This window comes from Haemaphysalis longicornis, unplaced genomic scaffold (genome assembly GCF_048455015.1).
Source record: "Haemaphysalis longicornis isolate Haplotype H1 unplaced genomic scaffold, Haemaphysalis longicornis Haplotype H1 scaffold_8, whole genome shotgun sequence".
NCBI classification, from domain to species: Eukaryota; Metazoa; Arthropoda; class Arachnida; order Ixodida; family Ixodidae; genus Haemaphysalis; species Haemaphysalis longicornis.
In genome coordinates this window covers 91,422,208-91,443,927 of record NW_027526445.1, presented here as the reverse complement: position 1 = coordinate 91,443,927, position 21,720 = coordinate 91,422,208, and the positions used below count along the sequence as shown (strand labels likewise).

Here is a 21,720-nt window from a genome sequence, read left to right as displayed (position 1 = left end):
GGTTAACGCACGCCGTTAACCGTGTTAATCTCACGCCGTTCCTCAGCCCCTTTTTCTTGTTCATTCCTTTCTGTACACAGCAATCCAATGCGCATTTCAAATTAACTGAGCGTTGGACCCAATATTCCCTTTAAACTGAATGATGTTAGCCTGTAAACTATTCCACTACCATGTAAATGGCATGTAAATGGCACAGTAAACCCTGACACGACACGTGATTACTGCCCACAGGTTTTGTGTTGGTGTCCTAACAAAGACTAAAAACCTAGCCTTGAATGGATGAAGCCCTTTCCAATTGTAGATTGCGACCGGACGTCCGCGCAGCCGTTCATATTTCGCGCGCTTGAACTGCTCAGCGGCCATAAGGTCCCCTGCTTGCTTGTTTTGTTACACTGTCTTTCCCATTCGGATAGAGCAAAATTCATAGCAAAGTAAATTACGGCGGCGGCTTCACGCTTGAACGAGAGCGTCCAGCGAGCCGCCCACCTAACGGGAAACAGACGAAACGGTAAACCACGGAATCTTTACTTTCTCTCCCGATAGATGGCGCTACCACTGCGCACACTCACTGTCTACATTTCTTATTGTGTCACACTCCGGTGGATTCCGCCGACTAACAAGGTGAGTCCCATCATCGCCGCGCTGTATTCACTGATAGTAAAATTTGTGCCATCTATCGGACGGGTAGTTTAATCGTGTGTGTTCATTGTTGTGTGACGCGTCGTTGTACGTGTACACTTTGTACGGCGAAATAAGAAATCGGCCTGTGCCGGACAGTGTTAGGTGCGCGAGCGCGGCTCGGAACGGGGCTACGGGGACACAATAACCGGAACATTTGAAAGCGAACAAGCGCTACATCCGACGGAAGACGTGCGCTTCTTAATTGGCGTCGGCGAATCTGGGCCGCTTGTATTACGGTCTCACAACCGCGCTTTGGGACACCTGCCCCATCGCCCCGTGCGCTGAGATTCCGTTCCGTTGGTTTCAGCGGCCGAGTTAAGCGCTCCTTCACCGCGGGGTTGCTTAAAGGGGCCAGATTCTAAGCGAGCGCGTTGTCAGATGTCAAATTTCCCGCGTTTTTGGAGCTTTCCATTGGGATCTCATCGCCTCCGTGTCCGTGACTACTCTTGCATTCAAAAGTCGGCGCGGTTCAACATATGCTGCCTTGTTTAGATCGGTTATTACTTTCCGGATGGCTAACCACCCGTGAATATAGTTTCATTCTCTCGCAAATCCTCGCTTTCAGTTGCCAGTTCTTTGTAAGCGCGAGGCAGTTGAGGCGTTACGCGCGGAAACACCTCAGAACAAACTGCATGCAAATCGCTTTCGTCGGAGTTGGTGTGGGATTACCCAGATTAACGGGGTAGACGGCTGCGCCGCTTGATGGGAAAGGGTGGTGAAACAATTGTGAGAAGGAGAGAGAGAAGGGGGGGAAACGGGTCCATAGCAAAGTGGTTTGTCTCGTTCGCTTGCAACAGAATAAGAACACCACGACGGCTTCTGGCGAGGGGGAAACAGTCTCCTCACGTCCTGGTCGGTGGCCCGTCGTGTCCGCGCCTTCTGCGAAAGAGAAACCGTCCGCGCTTTTAAAGAACAAGAAAAAAGTAGGCGCGTCCGCCTCTGCTCAGGCAGGTAGGGCTGGGTCGCGCGGGCGCTTCCGTTGACTCCACAAGGTCCCGGCCGGGAAATGTGTCATTTAGCCCGTATGCGAGAGACGGTTTTACTTCTCAAGGCGCTGTTCGGGGATATCCGCGTGTTTTTCCCAGGCCGCTCCCTCGTTCCCGTTATGCCACGTTCGTCAACAACGTACGCCGTGGAGTCATTGACGTTAAAGGATGGAAGATATATTTACATAGGCAGTTTCGAACTATATAATTGTGGTGCGCATAAAAAGAGCGCCAATCCGGTTCGCTGAAATTGTATTCAGAGTATTCGATGCTTTGGGGGAAAAAAAAGCTCTTCAAATTGAAATGATCGGTCAGGAGAAAGTCATTCAGGCAGCGTTGTGGCTCTTGTAATTCCGTCGTACCACCGTGAACACGCCAACTGCCAGATAGAATTCACAGCCTCAATTTCGTCTTTATCTGAGAGCTATGGATTAAGTTCGATCACCCATGAACGTTTAGCGTCCCCCTAAGTCTAGATGCATGCGATTTTTGTTTTCTTTTTTCCGCTCCGTCAGAAAAGAACGCGCGCATATCAGCGGCCACTTTCAGCCGCACTTTCGTCTTCTTTCGTACCATTAATTTTGATTGATTGTAGTGTTCAACGCGCCGACGCAGCGCAGGCGATGAGGCGCGCCATAGTGGAGGGCTCCGAATTAATGTTGACCACCTGGGGACCTTTAACGTGCGCCGAAATCTCGTGCACACAAGCGCGAACGAATGGGGAAGCCTTTCGTTCAATTGCACGCTGTCTTGACCATTGCGAAAGGAATATTTGATGCCCACCTGAGATGCAACCGTATACAGTGCTAAAAAGGAAACCTATAGAGCCTTCACAGAAACTTGCTAGTGAAGAAAAGTTCGCCCTGTTTCAGGATTCGAACCCGGGACTGCTTGATATCCAGGGTACCTGTTCTACATACTGAGCTAATCAACCGGATCGCTCTGCCAATTGCGCTAAACTGGTGGATAATTAATTGGTGCTCACTTCGAGTTGTTGCTTATTTCGCTCTCGCGCTCAAAAAGGTCAGCCATGCGAATTTATCTTCGACTCCGGAGTTTCCGTGAAAACTCCTATAGCTTTCCTCTGTAGCCGCGTGGCTGCATTGCAGGTGGATATCTTTTTTTTTTTTTTTTTCTTGCGCGGATACTTACTCCACCTTGGAAATTACCCCTAATCTGGCTGATTCATTCCTGGCCGTTCTGCGGCGCTGAAAAACTGAAAGAAAGCAAAAAATGGCTGCATTCAATCGTTGAAATATTGACAATACCTGTCATTCGTACTCAAGTAACTCGAGCAGTACGGCCAGTAAGTGGCGCGCTTCGGCATCCATTCGTTGCGGTAATGGCGTTTAAAGCGTTCACGCGGTGTGCGGTAAGCGAGGAAAGCCGTCATTTCCTGCTCGTAAGTAAGCCTTTTCACACCGCTATAGATAACACCAGTTACACAACCTGCTGCTGAACAGTCAGCGGACGAAGACGCAGAAGGTCGCAGCAAATTTATCCGGCAAGTACCGAGTTTCGACTTCCAGCAATCACTTCACTAGATCAATCCTCTGTGAAATGCTCTTGAATTACACTTTCAACTTCTCTTATGCCTTAACGCGTGACCTCGACAGCGGCGCTACCTCGGTCGATTTGGTAAGCAGAAGCCCGCTCGCTTGCATTGCGTTTGTAAGCTTACTTTCGTATGCGTATGATGCCAGATTATCGTCACGAGATTTAAGTATTTCAGATAGGAATAATATAATCTTGGTTCAGTCTATACTCGGTGACAACTTAGGAACGGCACCGGAAGTTGCCGCTGTGCCTTTAACCGTAGCCGGATGTTTCTTCGCGCGGCGCAAGTAGGGCGTTACTGGGAATATTTTGAACATGGCGTAAGCCGTCGCCGTGATATTTTGGACCTAATATGCTTATCAACCACTCCAGTGACGACAAACAAACTGCGTGAGACAAGGCAGACGATATCACGCATTCATAGCAAACCCCTTTCAAAACGCGCGCGCACTGACGTCACAGCTCCGGCCCTTTGGCGGAGTGATACACATGAGGTGGTGCCGTTCTTGAGTTGTAACCGAGTTGTGTCCAATCTAGAGGTTAATACAGCGACGATATGAGCCGTAACTACATCCCTGCTGTTTTTTGTGTTGTTTTGTCTTTTTTTACGACAACGTAGGGAGGTTCCACACGGCAGGTTGCTTTTGTGTAACCCTTCCATTTTATTTCACGCATTCGGGTATGCCATCTGCCCTTGGGGCAGATAATTGCCGTGTTTGCTTGGGCCCGCCTCCAGGTTTGGTTGAGCGGTCGGTGACGGGCTGACGCATACACCGATGTTTTCAGTCTCAATAAATGGGAAAAAGAAAACCAGGCGGCAGACAGCCACCCACCCCACTAAGCGACTTCCAGCCCAGCCGTGGGCAGAAACAAGTTACGTGGGCTGCATAAAGTTAGAGGAGCGGAGGTTTTGTGGGCCGTATAGACGCAGAGGAAAGAGCGGATTGGCGTGCAGATTTTTCGCGTATTAACGTCGTCCCTTCTAAGTCAGATGCCCTTCAAACTTGGCTGACATATCACCTTGTCACAGTTTTGCCGGGTAAGCGAGAGTCGGTAGTTAACCATACCTTCGCTTGAGTCTTAGAAGAAGATATATACGGGCTTATGATGAGTGTGTACCGTTGTGCATTGCTGTGCATTTGTATACAAGGGTTGGGTGTTTTGGAATAGCGGTATTAAAGACGATAGCCTTTCTTGGACAACTTAAACCAGAAACTTTAGCCCTTCTGTGCCTCGATTAAAGGAGCCATGAAGAGAAAATACAACTTCGTTTAATTTGAAAGAACTAGGATTCAGTATCTCACTCAGCTCCATTACAGTCACAAAAGACGTTTTTTAACGAAAAAAAAGCAAGAAGTATTTAAAAACTTTCAAATTTTGCGCCACAGTGACGTGTTATGAGCAAGAATGACGTCATACGGGCCAACAATAAAACACAATTTTCAGTGCGTTAACTGCACGTTAGCATTCAAGTGATGCAGTCAAATGGAACTAGATGCCCCATTACAGACGTCCAGTCATGTGTCGTCGCGAAAGGTGAGTTTGGCGGCCGCCAATCGCACAAACAAGGTTCCGTGACGTCATAGAAAAGTTGCGGGAAATTGGCTAGGGGGTCGCGACTGCTTCAAACGTTTTCTTTAATATCTCCGTTATTTGTTCGAAGATTGCGATGATATTGGTATCATTGTTATCGGGATTAAGCAGTTTTTCTAATAAACCTAACTTGTATTTTGTCTTCATGGCTCCTTTAAGCCACCCGGCCAAAACATGACGGAATTCTTAAGCGACAAACTTATATAGGCAAAACATTTTCAAACCATTCAATATTGTACCCCACTTAGTAGCCTTCAAAATTGTTTGAGCAAGAATAAAACTAACATTAGGCATATTTGAGGCATAATATCAACGCATAACGGGCCCTAGGCAGTGTTTCTTTTACTGAAAATAGGTGGACGCTTTGTTTTGGCGACAGCAAATTAAAACGCGCGTTGAAAACAATGTTTGACCAAGAATAGAAAAGGCCTCGTGCTCAAGCCTACGCCTCGTGGCGGCATTTCATGGTCAGCAGTAACACAATATTCCTATAGGTGGCGTGCGAGCAGTGCTAAAGAGAGAAAAAAAATTGAATTGACTTCATCAAACCTCATCCGTGTTTATCATGTGAGGAGCGAAAGTGGAGGGTAAGTGCATGAAGGCTGGGCCGGAAAAAGGGAATAGGAATTTAGGCGGCAGGAGCGACAGAAGATTAGAAGAAGGCTATAAGATTAAGAAGAAGATTAAAAGATTAAAAGAATACTTTTTGTCTTTGGACAACAAGTGCAGCAAAGTGAGGAGACACGCGGAGTTGTTTTTTTATTTTTTTGTTTTTTTTCTGCGACACCTTGCCTCAGGGGCCACCAAATAAATGTTGGAGCGTCCAGAGGCGCTATTTTACTTCATTGGGATGCTGTATTGTAGCAGAAAACTTAGCTGGGATGCTGTGTTGCAACATAAAACTAAGCGGTAATTTAACGATTAACATCCTACAATACTGCAACGTTGTTATTCTGTTGCAAAATTATTCCCTGTGCCAGCACTAGCCGTGCGCCCCGCCACTTAGCCCAAAATCCGGAGTGAGACCAACACTAGCCGACGTAAGCCCGAAAAGAGCGATGCGCTATGACGGCCACCATAGCGACGCGCCAACGCGCTTTGCATACATAGCACGCTATAAATGGTAAGCAGCGGGGTCCTGCCGAAGCCAAAAGACAAAGCTCGCCTTGCACCTGCGCGCAAGCGTGCGCAAGGCTGTGAAACCGGTTCCCCCCGTGCGTTCCGCCCTTCGGCGCGGACGACCCGCTGACCGGCCTGCTGCTACGGTACGGTCGGCGCGAAAGGGAACGCGACGAGAGGTTGCTTCTCCGCTCGTATCTGTCTTCCCACGTACCGCCGCACCGTTGGAGCGTGGTCGGGTTAACACAACGGTCCTTCCGAAAGGAGCGCCAGATTGGTGTTTGTTTGGGCGTGCTTTAATCGTAGAGGCCCGTTATAAAATAGGCCGTTGTGCGCGCGGCTCCTCCAGCCGAAGTAGGCGCTGGAGACCGTGCTCGCCTATGTGGAGGAAGGCGCGCGTTCGAGGGGGTAGCTGAAGTTTTTCGATTGTGTACGGAGCCACCAGACACGAGTAAGTGTAGGAGAAGGCCGATAGCTCTTTGAAGGGCTGAAATAGAAAAAAAAATGGTTGCAAAGAATGGATTTCGTACAGTGCAGTATCGGAACAGTTTGAAGTCTGTGGGAGACGACTCTATTCTGCATTGGGATTGAAAAGGATGATCATGATGAAGTCTTTTTCGAAAAGTAACACTTCGAAAAGATAAGTGAGAAAGTGGGGGTAGCGGGAAAAAGTCCACCCGTTTAAGCAAACACATATATCGGTCACAAGGCTGGAGCGCGCTGCTTTTGCAGACCCGTCACTTGAGTCCATCGGATTATTGCCTACACATTTCTTCATTTTTAATTTTTGAGGACGATCTTCAGCAATCTTGTTGAGATGGAGGGCTGTGTTGCATGAAGCCGGCACGGCAAGGGCCGGACGGCAAATAGGGGCGGGACGGAGGCGGGTGGCAGTGGGGCTTTTTGTGAACCGATGCAAAGAAAGGAAGCGAAGACGTCAATGGCCAAGTGTGAAGATGGGGGGGGGGCAACGCCAAGTGGAAACGATCTTGCTTTGTTCCTGTCTAACCCAATTTGAGGTTAAATTGCCATATGAGCCTTCAGATAGGAAGTGACAAGGAAAGGAAGGAGGTTCTGACGTCGTTCCGGGGGCCTCATATAATACTTCTTGCCCGCGTGCGGCCCGCGGGTTGCCGATCCCTAATCTAGGGTATTTTTGTGTTGGGTGGAGAATAATAAACCATGGGTGAAAAACAGCAAAACCAGCTGCTGATGCGCGCACATGTGCTGTGTTATCTTTGTATTTGCCGTTTGAAAGGAACTCTTCCTTACTGTTATATTTTTTTCTCCGGCGAAGCTGTTAAGGTTCCTTCCCGTCCTCGCCCTCGTAAATCTAAAAGAAATCCATTTTGCAGTTTTCAATCCGTCGCTCCCCATTACGCGAAAACACTGTAGGTACAATGGCACAGCATTGTCCCTTCATCTATAGGCACGTAAGTTGTTATTTATGTCCCCAAGAGATTACTAGGGATGCATTAAAGGGACCCTGCAACACTTCTTTCCTTCCCGTGTGGAAGCACTGCGAAAGCTATAGTTATCGCCAGCACGGAGCGTCACTACGTAATGTGGTCGTCGGAGCAGATAAGCCGTCCGTTTCTGCGTTGCTTTTGGGGCTTTCCTTTTGAAGTGGCTGTCAAATGGGTTCATTACTGCAACTGAAGGAAAGTCGGCCAGCAGCCGCTACACCGCTGTAATGCCGCGATTCGATTGATTGATTGATTGATTGATTGATTGATTGATTGATTGATTGATTGATTGATTGATTGATTGATTGATTGATTGTAAGGTTTAACGCACCGACGCAACGCAGGCGATGAAGCGCGCCGTAGCGGAGGGCTCCGGATTAATTTTGACCACCTAGGGATATACGCAATTCGATTGATTGATTGATTGATTGATTGATTGATTGATTGATTGATTGATTGATTGATTGATTGATTGATTGATTGATTGATTGATTGATTGATTTAACGCGCCGACGCAACGCAGGCGATGAAGCGCGCCGTAGCGGAGGGCTCCGGATTAATTTTGACCACCTTGGGATATTCAACGTGCGCCGAAATCTCGTACATACGGGCGTATTTGCCTTTCGTCTCCATCAGAAAAGCGGCCCCCGCTGCCGCGAACCGAACCCGCGTCCTCTGCTCAGCAGCACAACGCAATGACGCAATTCCAGCGGTCGAAGAACGTTAGGAAGAACGTTAGGGGAAAAAGATAAAAATATTTTCGGCCAGTTTCTAAGTTATCTAATGTGCATAGAAAAGTAATTTTTGGCTGGGGTACTGTGCGACCCCCTAATCTAAGTACTGAATGTGTTCGTTGAGTACGTTCTGCAAGCTTTCAAGATTTAAAAAAAAAGTTGAAGGAAGTGTTGCATTGTCCCTTTAACAATAGCAGAATGGCTATTACTGCCTTCAACGGATCCCAAGTGCACGCCTCATCCGCCATCTGAGGGAACTGAATTAAGGGAGGCTTTCACCCAGTTTTGGGCAAGATGAATTATCATCATCATCAGTTCGTCGCTCTTCTTCATGTTCTAGGGACATGCACGATAGGTGACGCGGCGTGGTGTATTTGAAGCAGCGGACAAGGCAGTGCGTGAAGTCACACACCTCACACCTGACGATCACGCTTATCACACCCCCCTCCCTGAAAAATATGGAGAAAGACTCTCGCTCATTAGGCAAAAGAGAAGTAACTTTCCTACTCCACACAAGGAATTAAATGCTATAGAAGCTCAAATCCTGAGGCAAATACAAACAAACACGTACCCACATAAGTCACGACTGGCAAAAATGTTCCCCAATTCCTTCCAAGAAACGTGCACAAAATGCGGCGAGATAGCCACGCTATTTCACGCAACCTGGGCGTGCCCGCGCATCTGGCCCCAGGAAAACAATAGTATACAGATTAATCCTATCGAGACATGGGAGGCAGCCCTTACCAGCTCATCTCTCGACGATCAGCTACGTCTGATCCAGAGAGCCAAGGTGGGAGCCGTTGCATCTGGAGCCCTCGACGTTGGGCCCCACCCATGAACTCCCTTTCAACTTTTCACCCCTGCCCCCTTCCCCTTTCTTCTCACAATAAAAGTTCTACTACTACTACAACAAGGGAAGGGCTTACGGCTTCTCATCTCAAGAGGAAGTGAGGAGACCGTCACTATGATTTCCCCATCGAGCTGCTGCCATTATGTGACCAAGCGATGGTCAACTTCACCGGTCCATCATTTGAACAGAAGTGAATGTGCGCCATTTCTATCCGGCGCTTCGTATTCGGGGTGAGCCTTAGCCGGGAACTTCACACTCATTTAAAAGGGGGCCATGAGCGTGAAATACTGCCTTACTTAATTAAAAAAAAAAGAAACAAGATTATGGTTCCTCGCTCAACTTTATTCTATCCCCGAAAGGCGTGTTCGTAACCAGAGAGATGGGCCTATTGGAAAAATTCAAATTTCGTGCTACATGACGCGACCTAGGAGTGATGTAATGGGAGAAATGCCAAAAACGTAGTTACCAGTTGCAGTAACTCCACCTTACATTCGCGTGATACGACAAAGGGAAATTAATCATTGTAATGTTTCTTTCTTTTCTTTTTCTTTTTATTTGTTGTGGTGTTGTTGGTCAGGGATCGCCAATAGCAGAACCAGGACTTGGCGCGGTGGCTCAGTAGTTAAGTCGTTGTATACTTCTGAGCAAAAGAACGGGGGTTCGACTCCCGGCCACGGTGGCCACTTTTCTGGTGGAGGCGGAAAGCGGAAACGCTCGTGTGTTCGAGATTTCTATATACGCAAAGATCCCGGGTTGGTAGAAATTAATCCAGACTCCTCGACTACGGCGCGTCTCACAGACCACGTGTAGTTTGAATCTGAATAAGCGCAAACAGGTTCGGGGTCAAAGTAGATGGTGAGTCACCACTGTTTTTTTGTCCGTTTTCGTTAGTGTCTCAGTTGTCAAAAGTTTGCGCTAGAATTCGTGTCATTGTTACTCGGACAACGCAGTCTTTCGAATAAACCAAACTTCTAATTTTTCTCCGTAGCCAGTTCAATAAGCGGGCACGTGACTTCTTTCCATGCCACCGCGGCTGCAACAACGAGCTTTTCTTTGCAAGTTCCTTGCGTAGACATTCGTACAGGCGCAACGGCGTGCCTATGAAATCACATCTTTTTATAGTTTCGCGTGCGACCGCACATTTTCCGTCCACCGACGCATTCCTGACTCACGTTTGCTCAGCAAACTGGGCGCCGCTGAAAGGAAGCGGCAATCGGTCCCGCCCAAGCCTCCAGCCGCCAGCGAGGGTCAACCTCAGACAGGATACAAAGTTTTGCTGCTCGTTTCACCCGGAAGCATTGCTCAGAAGCTTATCAGGTCGGTGCATCGACGCAGTCGTAGCTAAGAGAGCCCGAGCTTTTAGCGCGCCTGCATTCTTCGGTACGACCGCTGTGAAATAGACGAGGCAGGGGACTCGTACATAATTCGGAGCGGCTACATCTATCGGTTTTGGCAGAGGTATGTGTACGACATTACCGGCACGTGTGTATGCGTGCGTCGGGCATCGTCCTTGACTGCGTTAATTTTATGTGAAATCTTAGAAGGAACATTACAACCTGCGTTGTGCCTGTCGCTCGTCAATTTCCTATGTGTCTATGTGAAGGACCGTACCCTGTCGCTAACAAAAGGCTTAGGTTCGCACCCTTGTACCAGATGTGGGTTGTGAAGAAGTTCTGATTGATTGTATAGGGTTTAAAGCGCCGACGCAACGCAGGCGATGAGGCGCGCGTAGTGGAGGGCTCCGCATTAATTTTATCCACCTGGGGATCTTTAACGTGCCCCGAAATCTCGAACGAACGGGCGCTTCTGCTTTTCGCCTCCATCAGAAAAGCGGCCGCCGGGGCCCGAAATCGAAACCGCGTCCTCGTGGTGAAGTGAAGCGCAGCTAGAATATGGTATTTAGGCGAAGCTGATCTGCGGCAAACTAATTATATAATCTGGTTAATTTTGTTCAATGTGATGTGTTGTTTCGAAATGAGCACATGCATTAGCCGAACCTGACCTCAACTTTACTTCGGCATTTATTCGACGAATTGTATGCACTATTTCAGCACCGTGCTCGCGACAACGTTATCTCATGTGAAATGGTGGCGTAAAAGCTTTTCGTGGTGTCCACATGGTATGGTGCAAATTTTAAGTACTTTACCTGCTTAAAGCAGATTCATACGGGCCCTAATATTTCCGCAAGTTCTATGAATCCGCTCGGAGTCTTGCCTGTTACCCGTGATTTAGTTTTCCCTCGTAGTCTCCAAATTGCTTTTTAGGAGTTTCTCGTATCGCAGATTTTCATTGCTACCTGGGCAGACACGTATGCCGAGAAAGTCTGGACCGGTCTTCACTTCGTTGCTTCTTTGAGTGCCATAAACTTTGGTTTCACTCTGGTGTGTCGGCAGGAAATGTTTTGTCTCCCAGCCATATATGTACCCTGCGAGTTCGCTCTGGTCGGCACCGCTGTTTACACATTATCAGCGTGCGTTCTTGAATTCTTCATAAAAACATTCCGCTTTTTTAATGCAGAGCAGCGCATGAAAAGCAGCGCCGCGACGAGATAGCCAGTTTACTGACAGACAGCGCGGTGTACTTAGGCGAACATTTAGAGCTCTTGTGGAAATCCTTGGGTGGAGCAGATTGTTTCGCAACCTTCAAAAATACACGCGCAACTCATGTAACACGTGCGTTTGTTCGCTGCGCAAAACCAAAACGTGAAGTTTCCTAGAATTACTCATTCCCTTCGACATCACGTAATGGACTGCGACCCTGCGTGCAAAAAGACAAAAATCACGGCCCATCTCCACTAAGATGAAACCTGGGGAGGGGCGAAGCATGCAGTGGATAGGTGTACTCTTGACGCCTTGGTGTTTTGGCCTACGGAAATGAAACCGTTGGGGTGTAGAGGTATACAGCTTTGCTGAAAAAGTCTCTTGTCTTTCAAGCACGAAGCTCTCTAGCACGAGGCGTAAACGAGTGTCCCGTTGTTGTTTTCTTAGTCGCGTTACGGTCTTGCGCGAGGAGTAAACGAGTTTCCCAGTGTTTTAGTACTGTGACTACATGACACGACGATTATGACGACGACAGGAGACGCCAAAGGCTGCAGCGCCTAACGAGCTTCGCCCCTAATATTGGGCGGATTGAATGGCTGAGTATACGAGCTTTAAGACCGAAATAATACCGAAGGTATTACATTCAATCTCTCGATCAGTTCATAAAAAATAACCTCGATAAGCAGGATGATTATTGGTAGATGACGAACATTACTACAGCCAGTTATGCAAATTCGTTCTTTGCTCATAAAGCTTTTCGCTTTTTGCATTTTTAAGTGAAGCTGTTGTTCAAATTTTAAATTGTAAAACGCCTCACAGTTTAGAAGGAATAAGTAAGCTCCGCTCTAGCCACTTCTTGGCCGCATATTTTTGTCAGACGTTGCTAGTATATTCGTGCAAGATGTCAACTCGTGTGTACCAGTTGCATATCTCCGATATCCAAAAAAGGCCGCCGAACAAGCACTTCCAGCAGGCGCTAAAGCACCAGTAGTCCGCGAAAAAGCGGAAGCAGAATATGTTTTTCTCTGGGCAAAAATTTGTAGCGGATATGTTACGTATATTGGAAATCATGAACATTTCCATCTCCGATGAGAAAAAAAAAAGGAACGGGTATACAGTCACATTAAGGAGGCACATACAGTATCAACGCTAGTGGTCATTATCCATATATAATTTAATTAAATATTTTACCATTTGATACACCAACTTATAGCAGCCGGAACAGCTGAGATAACATTCTGGAGACAACACGGTTTCGATACCTTTAATTTTTCTATTGTAATAAACAGAATTGTCCCATCTCTCCTCGCAGGCATAACTACTTTCGGCAGCTTCTGTGTGGACCGCCATGGCTTCCTGCCTGTACGCAGCTTTGCTGCTCTGTCTGGTCCCTCAAGGTGAGCTCCTCCACTCGGAGTCTTCTTCTGGAATCGAAAAACAAAGAGACAACTGAACAGATTACCAAATACGAGTACACATTGATCTACACTAGCGGACCGACTTTTTTTTTTTTTGTCGGACTCGGAAAATTCGGACTTGCTGGATATTCCGGACTTTCTCGAGGAATCACCAGTTGTCCATGGGAGTAATGGCTCACAGACTTTTGGGACTGCTCTTTTATTCGGACTATTTTTTGTTTCCCTTTAAGTCCGAAAAATCGGTCGGCTAGTGTACATCTACATGGCGCCAGTAGTGGGCATTTTAACTGCTGTCGTGCTCAACTGCTGGGCACTTATACTTCCAGATTTGCGGAAATTGCACTCGTAATGAAGTTCAAAGCGGGAAATGTGCTTCTCTTACATTGTTTTAGTAACTGAGACAGCTTAAGATAGCAAGAATAGTATTTGCGCGTATAGGCTTCTCATGGTAATTTCTAGCAAAAATATTGATTTCTTTTTTCGTAATTACACCCCCGAAGAAACGGCGTTTTCACTGTCCCTTCAATATCTTTTAAGCCCAAAATAATGCGGGATTGGGATTGGGCTCACTGAAGGTATATCCTCACGCATGCCTAAAAGTAACTTCAGAATTTTAGCCTGCACAGTAGCCGTAGGGAAAGCATGGATTAGAAATAAAATGGTGTTTTTGTATGTGGACTGGTTCGTCTTTCGCAGAAAGATATGATATCAAGTTTGTTTCACGCGTGGTGTGTACCCTCAAAATCTAAAACATCTTTCAGGAGTCTTCCTAATTACATTTCTGATGAGGCTATAGACATCACAACGCTTTTCAACATGGTTGGGGGCCAGAGGCCTTGAATGAGAGGAGTGCCTTGCTTTCGGGACCTGGGAGGCCAGTGAAGCGGGATTGCTTTGAAAGTGCGCACACGGGGTTGCGAAAAGGAGGTGCATGCATTTTTACTAAGATTTCTCGTCGTCTTTGTAGCACGCCGGGATGTAATACTTGTTCTCGACTGTCGGGGTCATCCTTTCAGCAGCCTACAAACAGAACCATAGTTAGCCAAAGTGCGAATCGGAATTTCTGTAATTTTTTTAACCAGTTCCATACATATCCTACACATGGTACTACGGTAAAAGCTGGTTAATTCGCACTCGAAGGGAACCATAAAATTGTTCGAATTAAGCGAAGTTCGAATTAGCGGGCGGGTGCTAGAATGAATGGAAATCAAGCCACGCTGCACTGGCAGAACACGAACAAGCCACCTCTGGTCTCGTTATCGCTAATTAGGCACCACTACAGGTTTGTGGCAGGTGATTTCGTAAATAACAATGGCATGCGCCTGAACACTGGCGCCGGTAGCGCGGCGCCCTCTGTATAAGCGAAATAAGTTGTTCCAGGAGCGTTGCGCGGCCGCCACGCTGTTGTTTTTTCTCTTTCGTTGTTTTGCATCTCCATACTCGGTGACAACTTAAGAACGGCACCGGAAGTTGCCGCTGTGCCTTATCACCGTAGCGAGATGTTTCTCCGCGCGGCGCAAGTAGGGCGTTACTGGGAATATTTTGAACATGGCGTGAGCCGTTCCCGCGATTTTTTGGACTTAATATGCTTATAAACGACTCCAGTGACGACAAACAAACTGCGTGAGACAAGGCAGGCGATATCACGCATTCATAGCAAACCCCTTTCAAAACGCGCGCGCACTGACGTCACGGGTCTGGCGCTTTGGCGGAGTGATACACTACATGAGGTGGTGCCGTTCTTGAGTTGTAACCGAGTATAGTAAATTTGATTTAGTTTCGATTTGCAACACATTGTAACAACTCTGGGCCGACTTCTTCTGCGAGGAGCGATGGAAATCAGGGGATCATAGTTCGAATTAACCGTTGTGGATACCGACGCGTTGGAATTACCCGAAGTTTTCCCCCATTGAAATATACAGGGATGTGCCGGGACAAGGGCGTGCGTTCGAATTAACCGGAAGTTCGAATTAGCCAAGTTTTTGAATTAACGAGCTTTTACTGTACATATAATTCGTTTTTGCTTGCATAGGTTACCCGGAAATATCTCAGAACTTAATGGAGCGTTTTTCGAAATTTGTACGTGTAAGATAACTAACGTCTTAACACCAGTTTTCCCGAAGACCTCTAGATTTTTTTACTGTTCTTATAACGTCGCATTGTTTTGTTGCTGTAAAAGCTATTCATGCTCATAACGTACCCATCAACTACGAATCCTGTCGTAACCAATATCTCATTGGGAGCTTGATTTCGGGCTAATTTTGATTCGCATATTCTACAATATCTTCCTATCCCACTTGATAAACGGAAGTGGTTTGTACTAAAACATGTTACCATGATACAGACTAGCCAGTTACAGTCAAACCCGGCTATAACGAACCTGGATAGAGCGAATTATGCTATATGTCGAACAAAAATAATTAAGTTACGGAAATACATGGGAAACATATTCCTTGTAACGAAGTTCACATCCGATATATCTAACTCTGGGCGCCTAGAATGGCCGCCGAAATGCATGATCTCGGAGCGGCGATTGAGATGTTGATTGGCCGCGACCACGGAGCAAGAGCCGCGACTGAGACATTGCGCCTCGCACGGAGCGACGTGACGCCCAATACTTTCCGGAACTGTTTCCGATGCGCGGGACTCGCGACGGAACCCTCCCAGTCAGCGAGTCCGGACCAAGACAGCAGCATCGTTGAACTGTGGGAAGAGCTCCCCCCCATTTCCGATGATATCACGAGTGAAAGCCGTCCGACGCTTATAATGAAGCTCTTTCGGCAGTCGATGTGCTCCGCCAATGCTTCTTAGATTTTTGAGGACGCGGACTCGAACTGGTGCAAACAATGTTTCGTGTAGAGAATGCTATGCTAGTTGAAGCCGCCAAAACGAAAGAGAAAACAAAAATCACCGTTTTTTTTTTTTTTGCAACGTGGGCAGTGAAGGCGGAATGTAGCTTGCAATAAATGGATTATTCTGGTCTGGTAATGGCTACTGTACTGTGTTCGTTTCTGCATACGTGGATGGCGGAGTTGGGGAGGGGCCGGGGGGCTCCCGCGGATTGCGAACTCGTAACAATAAGCTCGTTATAGGCGGGTTCGGCTATATCGAACTATTGGATATATCGAACTAATCGCGGTGCATATTGCAGTTCGCTATAAACGGGTTTGACTGTATTTGCTTTTCCTGATCAATTCAATGTTTTCACATATTCCTCCGTTTGTTACCTACATGCACAGCACCCCATTGTGAAAGCAGGTGACTATCACTGCGCTAGTCATTATGATTGACGACTTGCAGTTAACACTTACTTCCATTAGATCTTGGCGAAAGGTGCCTGTAGGCGTCAGGCTTCCGGCAACAGCGACAGTAATGTTTCCGAACCGAGGCCTCCAAGTGGCAGCGTTTGCGATACGATAGTCTTTGAAAAGCCCGCGGCATGCCACACGGAACGTCAGATGTTTCGTTCCGTGGTTCTCTGGGGAGAAACCGCAGGTTGGCACGAAAAGGACGACAAAACATGATGTTCGCGAATAACGTACTGTATAGAAGTACCCCAAGAAACTTCCCAAATTTTGGGTCCATCCATACATATGCTTAAGTGGAGCAGCGGAGTAACTAACAGAAATGACTAAACTGGAGATTCGTTGGGACCCCGAACAAACCAGAACAGGAATTCGAAGCGTAGAGGCGTCCGTTTACTCATCCTAATCTAATCACCCTGGTCATCCGCCTGGTGGGTGACACTTCAAAACACGTCTTAGGATTGGATCGACGTTTCTGCTGATTCGAATGGTCCCTAACAGCCCACTTAGTGGAGAAGACTGCGAACACAACCCCTCAAAAACGCGGGGTATGCGTCGTATAATAGTCAGACTTAAAGACACTAAATAAGCTACGCCTAAGAGTAACGGCACTGACAAACGGCGGCAGCCATTTTGGTGCCTGACGCCAGGGTGGCCAGCTTTATGCCACCTACTGCGGCTGACGTTGACAGGCGGAATCGGTCCGGGCGCCGCCTGGCAACCATGGCAGCTGTGTTTACTTTTCGAAGATTTAGAGACAGCGCGCCGGGGCGATGGGGTCAGGCTCGGTTACGTTAGCGTAGCTCATTTAGTCCCTCTAGGTTACGCTGGGCCACTGTCGTTCTTTCCCAGCGGGAAGCGATGCAGGTGTTTTCCACCTTCCGGCCGGTCGAAACAGCCCAGTACAGGGCAGCACGGCATAGCTACTCTGTCTGAGGGCTTAAAAAACTCACACCCAGCGTGTCATGCAGCCGCGCTGCGCTCCGAAAATCGCGACTTATCGAAAAGCGCGCGCGGCAACACAGAGGCACCAAAATGTCAGCGCCCATAGGTCTTCCGAGGTAAACAAATGTCACGTGACGCGGGTCGACCGATGGCCGCTGTCGGCGGCATAGAACAATGACAGAAAAGAGTGCCGATGCTCTGAAACCTCATCTAGTGGCTCTAGTCAGACTCGCTCACCCAGGCGAGAAAATGCACATGTATCGCTATTTAGGCGCGTCCGCGATAAGCATTGTTTAACCACTGAATAACCTAAGGTTAAAACCTTTCATTGTGTCAATATGAGGGTCAGATGAAATCGTTGCGGCGGGAGCATTTTCATCACAGAAGAGCCGTTGTCATGCGGCCAGGCAGAAACCGACGGGGGGAAAACCAGCGCTAGAAAAGCAGCGGCTCCATGCAGACTGTGGTCGTCTGATGTTTTCTCGGAATGTTTCGGCAAGCCGGGAGCAACAAAGAAGAAGAAAGGGAAAGGACGATTTGGCCCCAAGCGACACAAACACGCTGTCCGACGCCCACCCGTAATGACCTACGGAGGCGTGCGAGGGTCAACGTTTGGCGTGGGGGGAGGGTCAACAAAAAGAGATTCTGTGGGGAGGGCGACCCTGCCTGCTTTGAAGACGGCGGCGTCGGAAAGTTTTCTCGGCCGCCACAAGAAAAATAAGCGGGGAAAAAAAGAACGGGCAGTGTGGACTCGGCGGCGTGCGTTCCTCTTGAGCTTGGGTGGTTGCTGCAAACAAGGGGCATTTTTTGCCTGTAATCCCTATCTTCAAACTCGTTACACCATATTCGTCAACAATTCCTTCCTTTAGTTTGCAGTTAGTTTGCTATCTTCTTGGTTCCTAAAAACAAAGCGATATTTATGATCCCATGGAAACACTGTTAGGTTGATGTGCAGAGATGCCCGTGATGAAAAGATACACGGCTGGCGCGGAAGGATCACTTCTCCAGTCTATTTCAAGCACCATAGGAGATGCTTTGTGACATATTACACGTAGGATGCGCCCATAAGCATGTGCGTGCATTTGTGCATACATACCGGCGTCTCGTATTTATAATCACCGCCATTATCATCACAGTGGAGAGACTGATGAATGCTCCCCCCCCCCACTGCTTACCTTTTCATATTTGTTGCGTTTAAGAGTTCAAATATTTCAAGCTTGGTGCTGGGCTAGGTTCTGCAAAAGAAACCGCTTGAATACTCCTCTAAACGGTGGAGATAGGAGCCACCGCATGACTTGAGCGAGCGTGATAGGGCATAAAAATGTGCAGTCAATTCGTTAATGCGGCATGCAGTGACAGACCCAGGCACTATGCGATGTATCCATGCCAGTTTCACAGCACGAAGATAGCGCCGCAAAGGGCGAGCACCACCGCACGCGGCCAGCTATGGTTGTGAGCCCCTACCCCTGTGACGCTCCGCGGAGCGGAAGCTACCGTTCGCACAGTGTTTGTGCGCGCGTGTATGCGTGCTTGCGTGTGTGTGCTTGTTGTACGGTGTAGACCATAGCGAGCGCCATTGTTGTCCCGGTGTCCGCAAATGATAGCCACCCACTAGCGACGCTATACCAACTTTATTCTTCGGCCAAGGCCCGCCCCGTAACCGAGGTCGCCCTCCAAGGCCGGTCGAGACAACAGCTGCGTCTTTCTCGCTTCTAGCGTTCGCGACGCGGCTGCCGTGGATTGTTGCCTCTTCACCGACCTCGGAATAAGGTGGTGCTGACGGGAATGATTGCTACTCGCGTGTTGGCATCTGCCCATCCATGGAGGACGTCCGGTCCTTGCTACGTCTTATTTGCAGACAGGGTAGTATGAGCGAAACGTCCTACGGTCTTCGTTAGAATATATACGTATATTTATTTTCGTTAATTCAGACTCCCAGGGATTAGAAAATCTGTTCGAAGTAGCCGGAGTTAGAAGTAGCGGGTGTACATGTTTGATTGGCAGTACAGCTACCAGTATTAGAAACGCATGCGCCATAAAGTAGATGGCATTGCACGTCCTTCGGAACGCACTTTGAATAATTACGCGCTGTGGTTCGTGGTGCAAACCCGAAGAGCCAGGCGAACACTTCCAGATTATGATCCGTAGTGCGAAAGTAGCAACGCCTGCAATTGTCTGTTTCACACGCGCCGTCGGCGAGCGCGCACCCCTGACTGGTCCCATTGTCTCGTCTTTCCCGTCTTTGGAAAAAAAGAAAGAAACAAAGAAGACAGCGCCCGCGGGAGAAAGAAAAGGACCGCGCCCCCGCAAGCACCCGAAGCGAGGCCGGGTGGTTTAATTATGCCAGCTGCTTCAGTGTACGCGGAGCAAGCACGCGGTTTGGGAAGCTACGGAGGCTAGTGACGCATTGAACTTTCGCCTTCCCATATCTGATATGGGAAGAATATGCGTTACCCCAGGAGGCAATGACAAAACTGATATGACTATGAATGAAAGCGAATACAATGATAGCAATGCATGACGACCATTTATTTATTTATTTGAAGTGCTCACCAACAGCACAGGGCCTTCTCGGGTGATGCACCGCATACATAGGTACAAAGAATACGAACAGGCAACATACATAGATGCATGGATACAAGGAATACAAACAGTACAAATATGGGCAGCGTATAAATAAAAAAAATCCCCGCATTTCCCCGAGGGGAAGAATGTGAAAATGCGAATGCACGAGTTGAATTTGCGCGCTTCGGTAATGTTCGCGAAAGAGAGATCACACACACACACACACAACTACAAAGAAAGAAAGATGCATTTATTCACAGACACCTATTTGTGTTGTCGTTGTACTTGATTGCTAGAGCGGATCTCAGCTTTGAAATTTCGTGTCAGTACTCCTTTAAGCAGGTGCATTAGCCCTTCTCACGCCCGATTCTTGGCCAATCTCCCACGTGGGTATGTGCCATGTCAGCGGCCAGGCAGCGCGCGCCCATCTCCCCCCGTTGCCAAGGAAGACGAGGAGATTCCTGGCCAATCCCCCACGTGGGTATGTGCTATGTCAGCGGCCAGGCTGCGCGCGCCCATCTCCACGTGCGTGGACATCGCCGGTGGACGCAGGTTCAGGTCGCTTAAGAAGTGCATTGCACTTAAAATTGTAAATGTGGAAGTGCAGATAAATATATACAAAAGTGTAGTGTTATCGAAGGAGACACAAACATTTTTGAACGGTAAAGTCGGAGGACGTGTCTGGAGTATGCACAGGAGAACACGTACGAACATAGACAAGGTAGCGCTGTATGTGAGGAAACACGAGAGCAGGGAGAGAAGTGCAGGAGCGACCTCTCCACAGCATGCGTATTCAAAATATCATACATTTCAGAGAGCGCTTAAACAGTACCAAATCGCTGCATAAAACGTCTGTAGGAGATAGAAACAGACTGTTATAGGTGAGCTGGCACCGGCTGGCTGGTGCAAAACTCATTGATCTGTCTACATCAAAGCATCCATGCGGCTGTAGTGGTCTGCTTGGCACTCGCAGATGGACAGAGGTTACGAGGCAAGGGCAGTCGAACTTCGAGTGAATACAATTAAACAGAAAAGCCAGGTCGCGCCTGGAGCGCCTCGCTGATAGCTCATCTAAATTCAAGATCTTCAGAAGCCCACCGTGCTCATATCGGCTCATAGGTGCGTGGCGAGAAAATACGGTTCTAGTAAAGCGCTTCTGAATCCTTTCTAGTCGAAGGGAGGACGAAGGGCTTAAACAATTCCAAATTGCACTAGCAAAGTCGAGCTTGGGCAAAATGAGAGCGCGATACAGTGGAACAAAGCATGATCGGTCGGTGAAATCTCTGGTCGCGAGGGAAATTACGCCAAGCGTACGGAGACAGGAGTTGGTCAGATAGTTCACATGCGCGTTAAAAAGCAGTTTCGCATCCATCATTACGCCCAAATCGCGCACTACGGTAGCGCGTTTTACAGGTTCACCGAGCAGCAAGTACGTAAAAGTGAGCGGGGAAGACTTGCGAGTGTATGATATTACGATGGTTTTCGAGAGGTTAAGTTTTAAATAGTTGCAGTCACACCATGCAGAAACTGCGTTGATGTCATTTTGCAGCAGTACACGATCATAAGGTGAAGAAATAGTGCGATAGAGCTTCATATCGTCGGCATACTGGGAGAGCGAACAGTACTTAATAGCGGGGTGTATGTCATTAACAAAAATGTTAAAAAGGAGAGGGCCCAGTGTCGAGCCTTGAGGTACCCCTGAGGTCATCGGGAAGGGCCGGGAAGTAGCGCCTTCGTAACTAACACAATTGGACCTGCCTCTTAAGTAGCTGCCGAACCACTGGCAGAACTCAAGGGAAAGACCGTATGCGGACAATTTGCGAAGTAGTAGATCGTGATTAACCATGTCGAAGGCCTTGCTACAGTCAAAATATACTGTATCTACCTGTTGGCGAGACAGTACTGGAGGGCCGATGTCGTTTAGAAAACAGGCAAGATTTGAATCTACCGACCTTCCGGGC

General features: G+C 48.0%; 1 protein-coding gene across 4 annotated transcripts in view; it reads left to right on the top strand.

Annotated features, from left to right (window-relative positions):
- Window positions 1–551: 551 nt before the first annotated feature.
- The window catches only part of LOC144148163 (protein Skeletor, isoforms B/C-like), a 58,552-nt gene continuing 37,383 nt past the window's right edge, over window positions 552–21,720 (top strand). For 2 of the 4 annotated variants that reach the window (XR_013317984.1, XM_077679744.1), the window contains exons 1-2: window positions 552–621; window positions 12,839–12,923. Coding sequence is in view for 1 of the 4 variants with exons in the window: in XM_077679744.1 (XP_077535870.1) it covers window positions 12,875–12,923 (49 nt within the window). In the remaining 3 variants the exon portion in view is untranslated. The other 2 variants (XR_013317986.1, XR_013317985.1) reach the window with 2 other exon arrangements.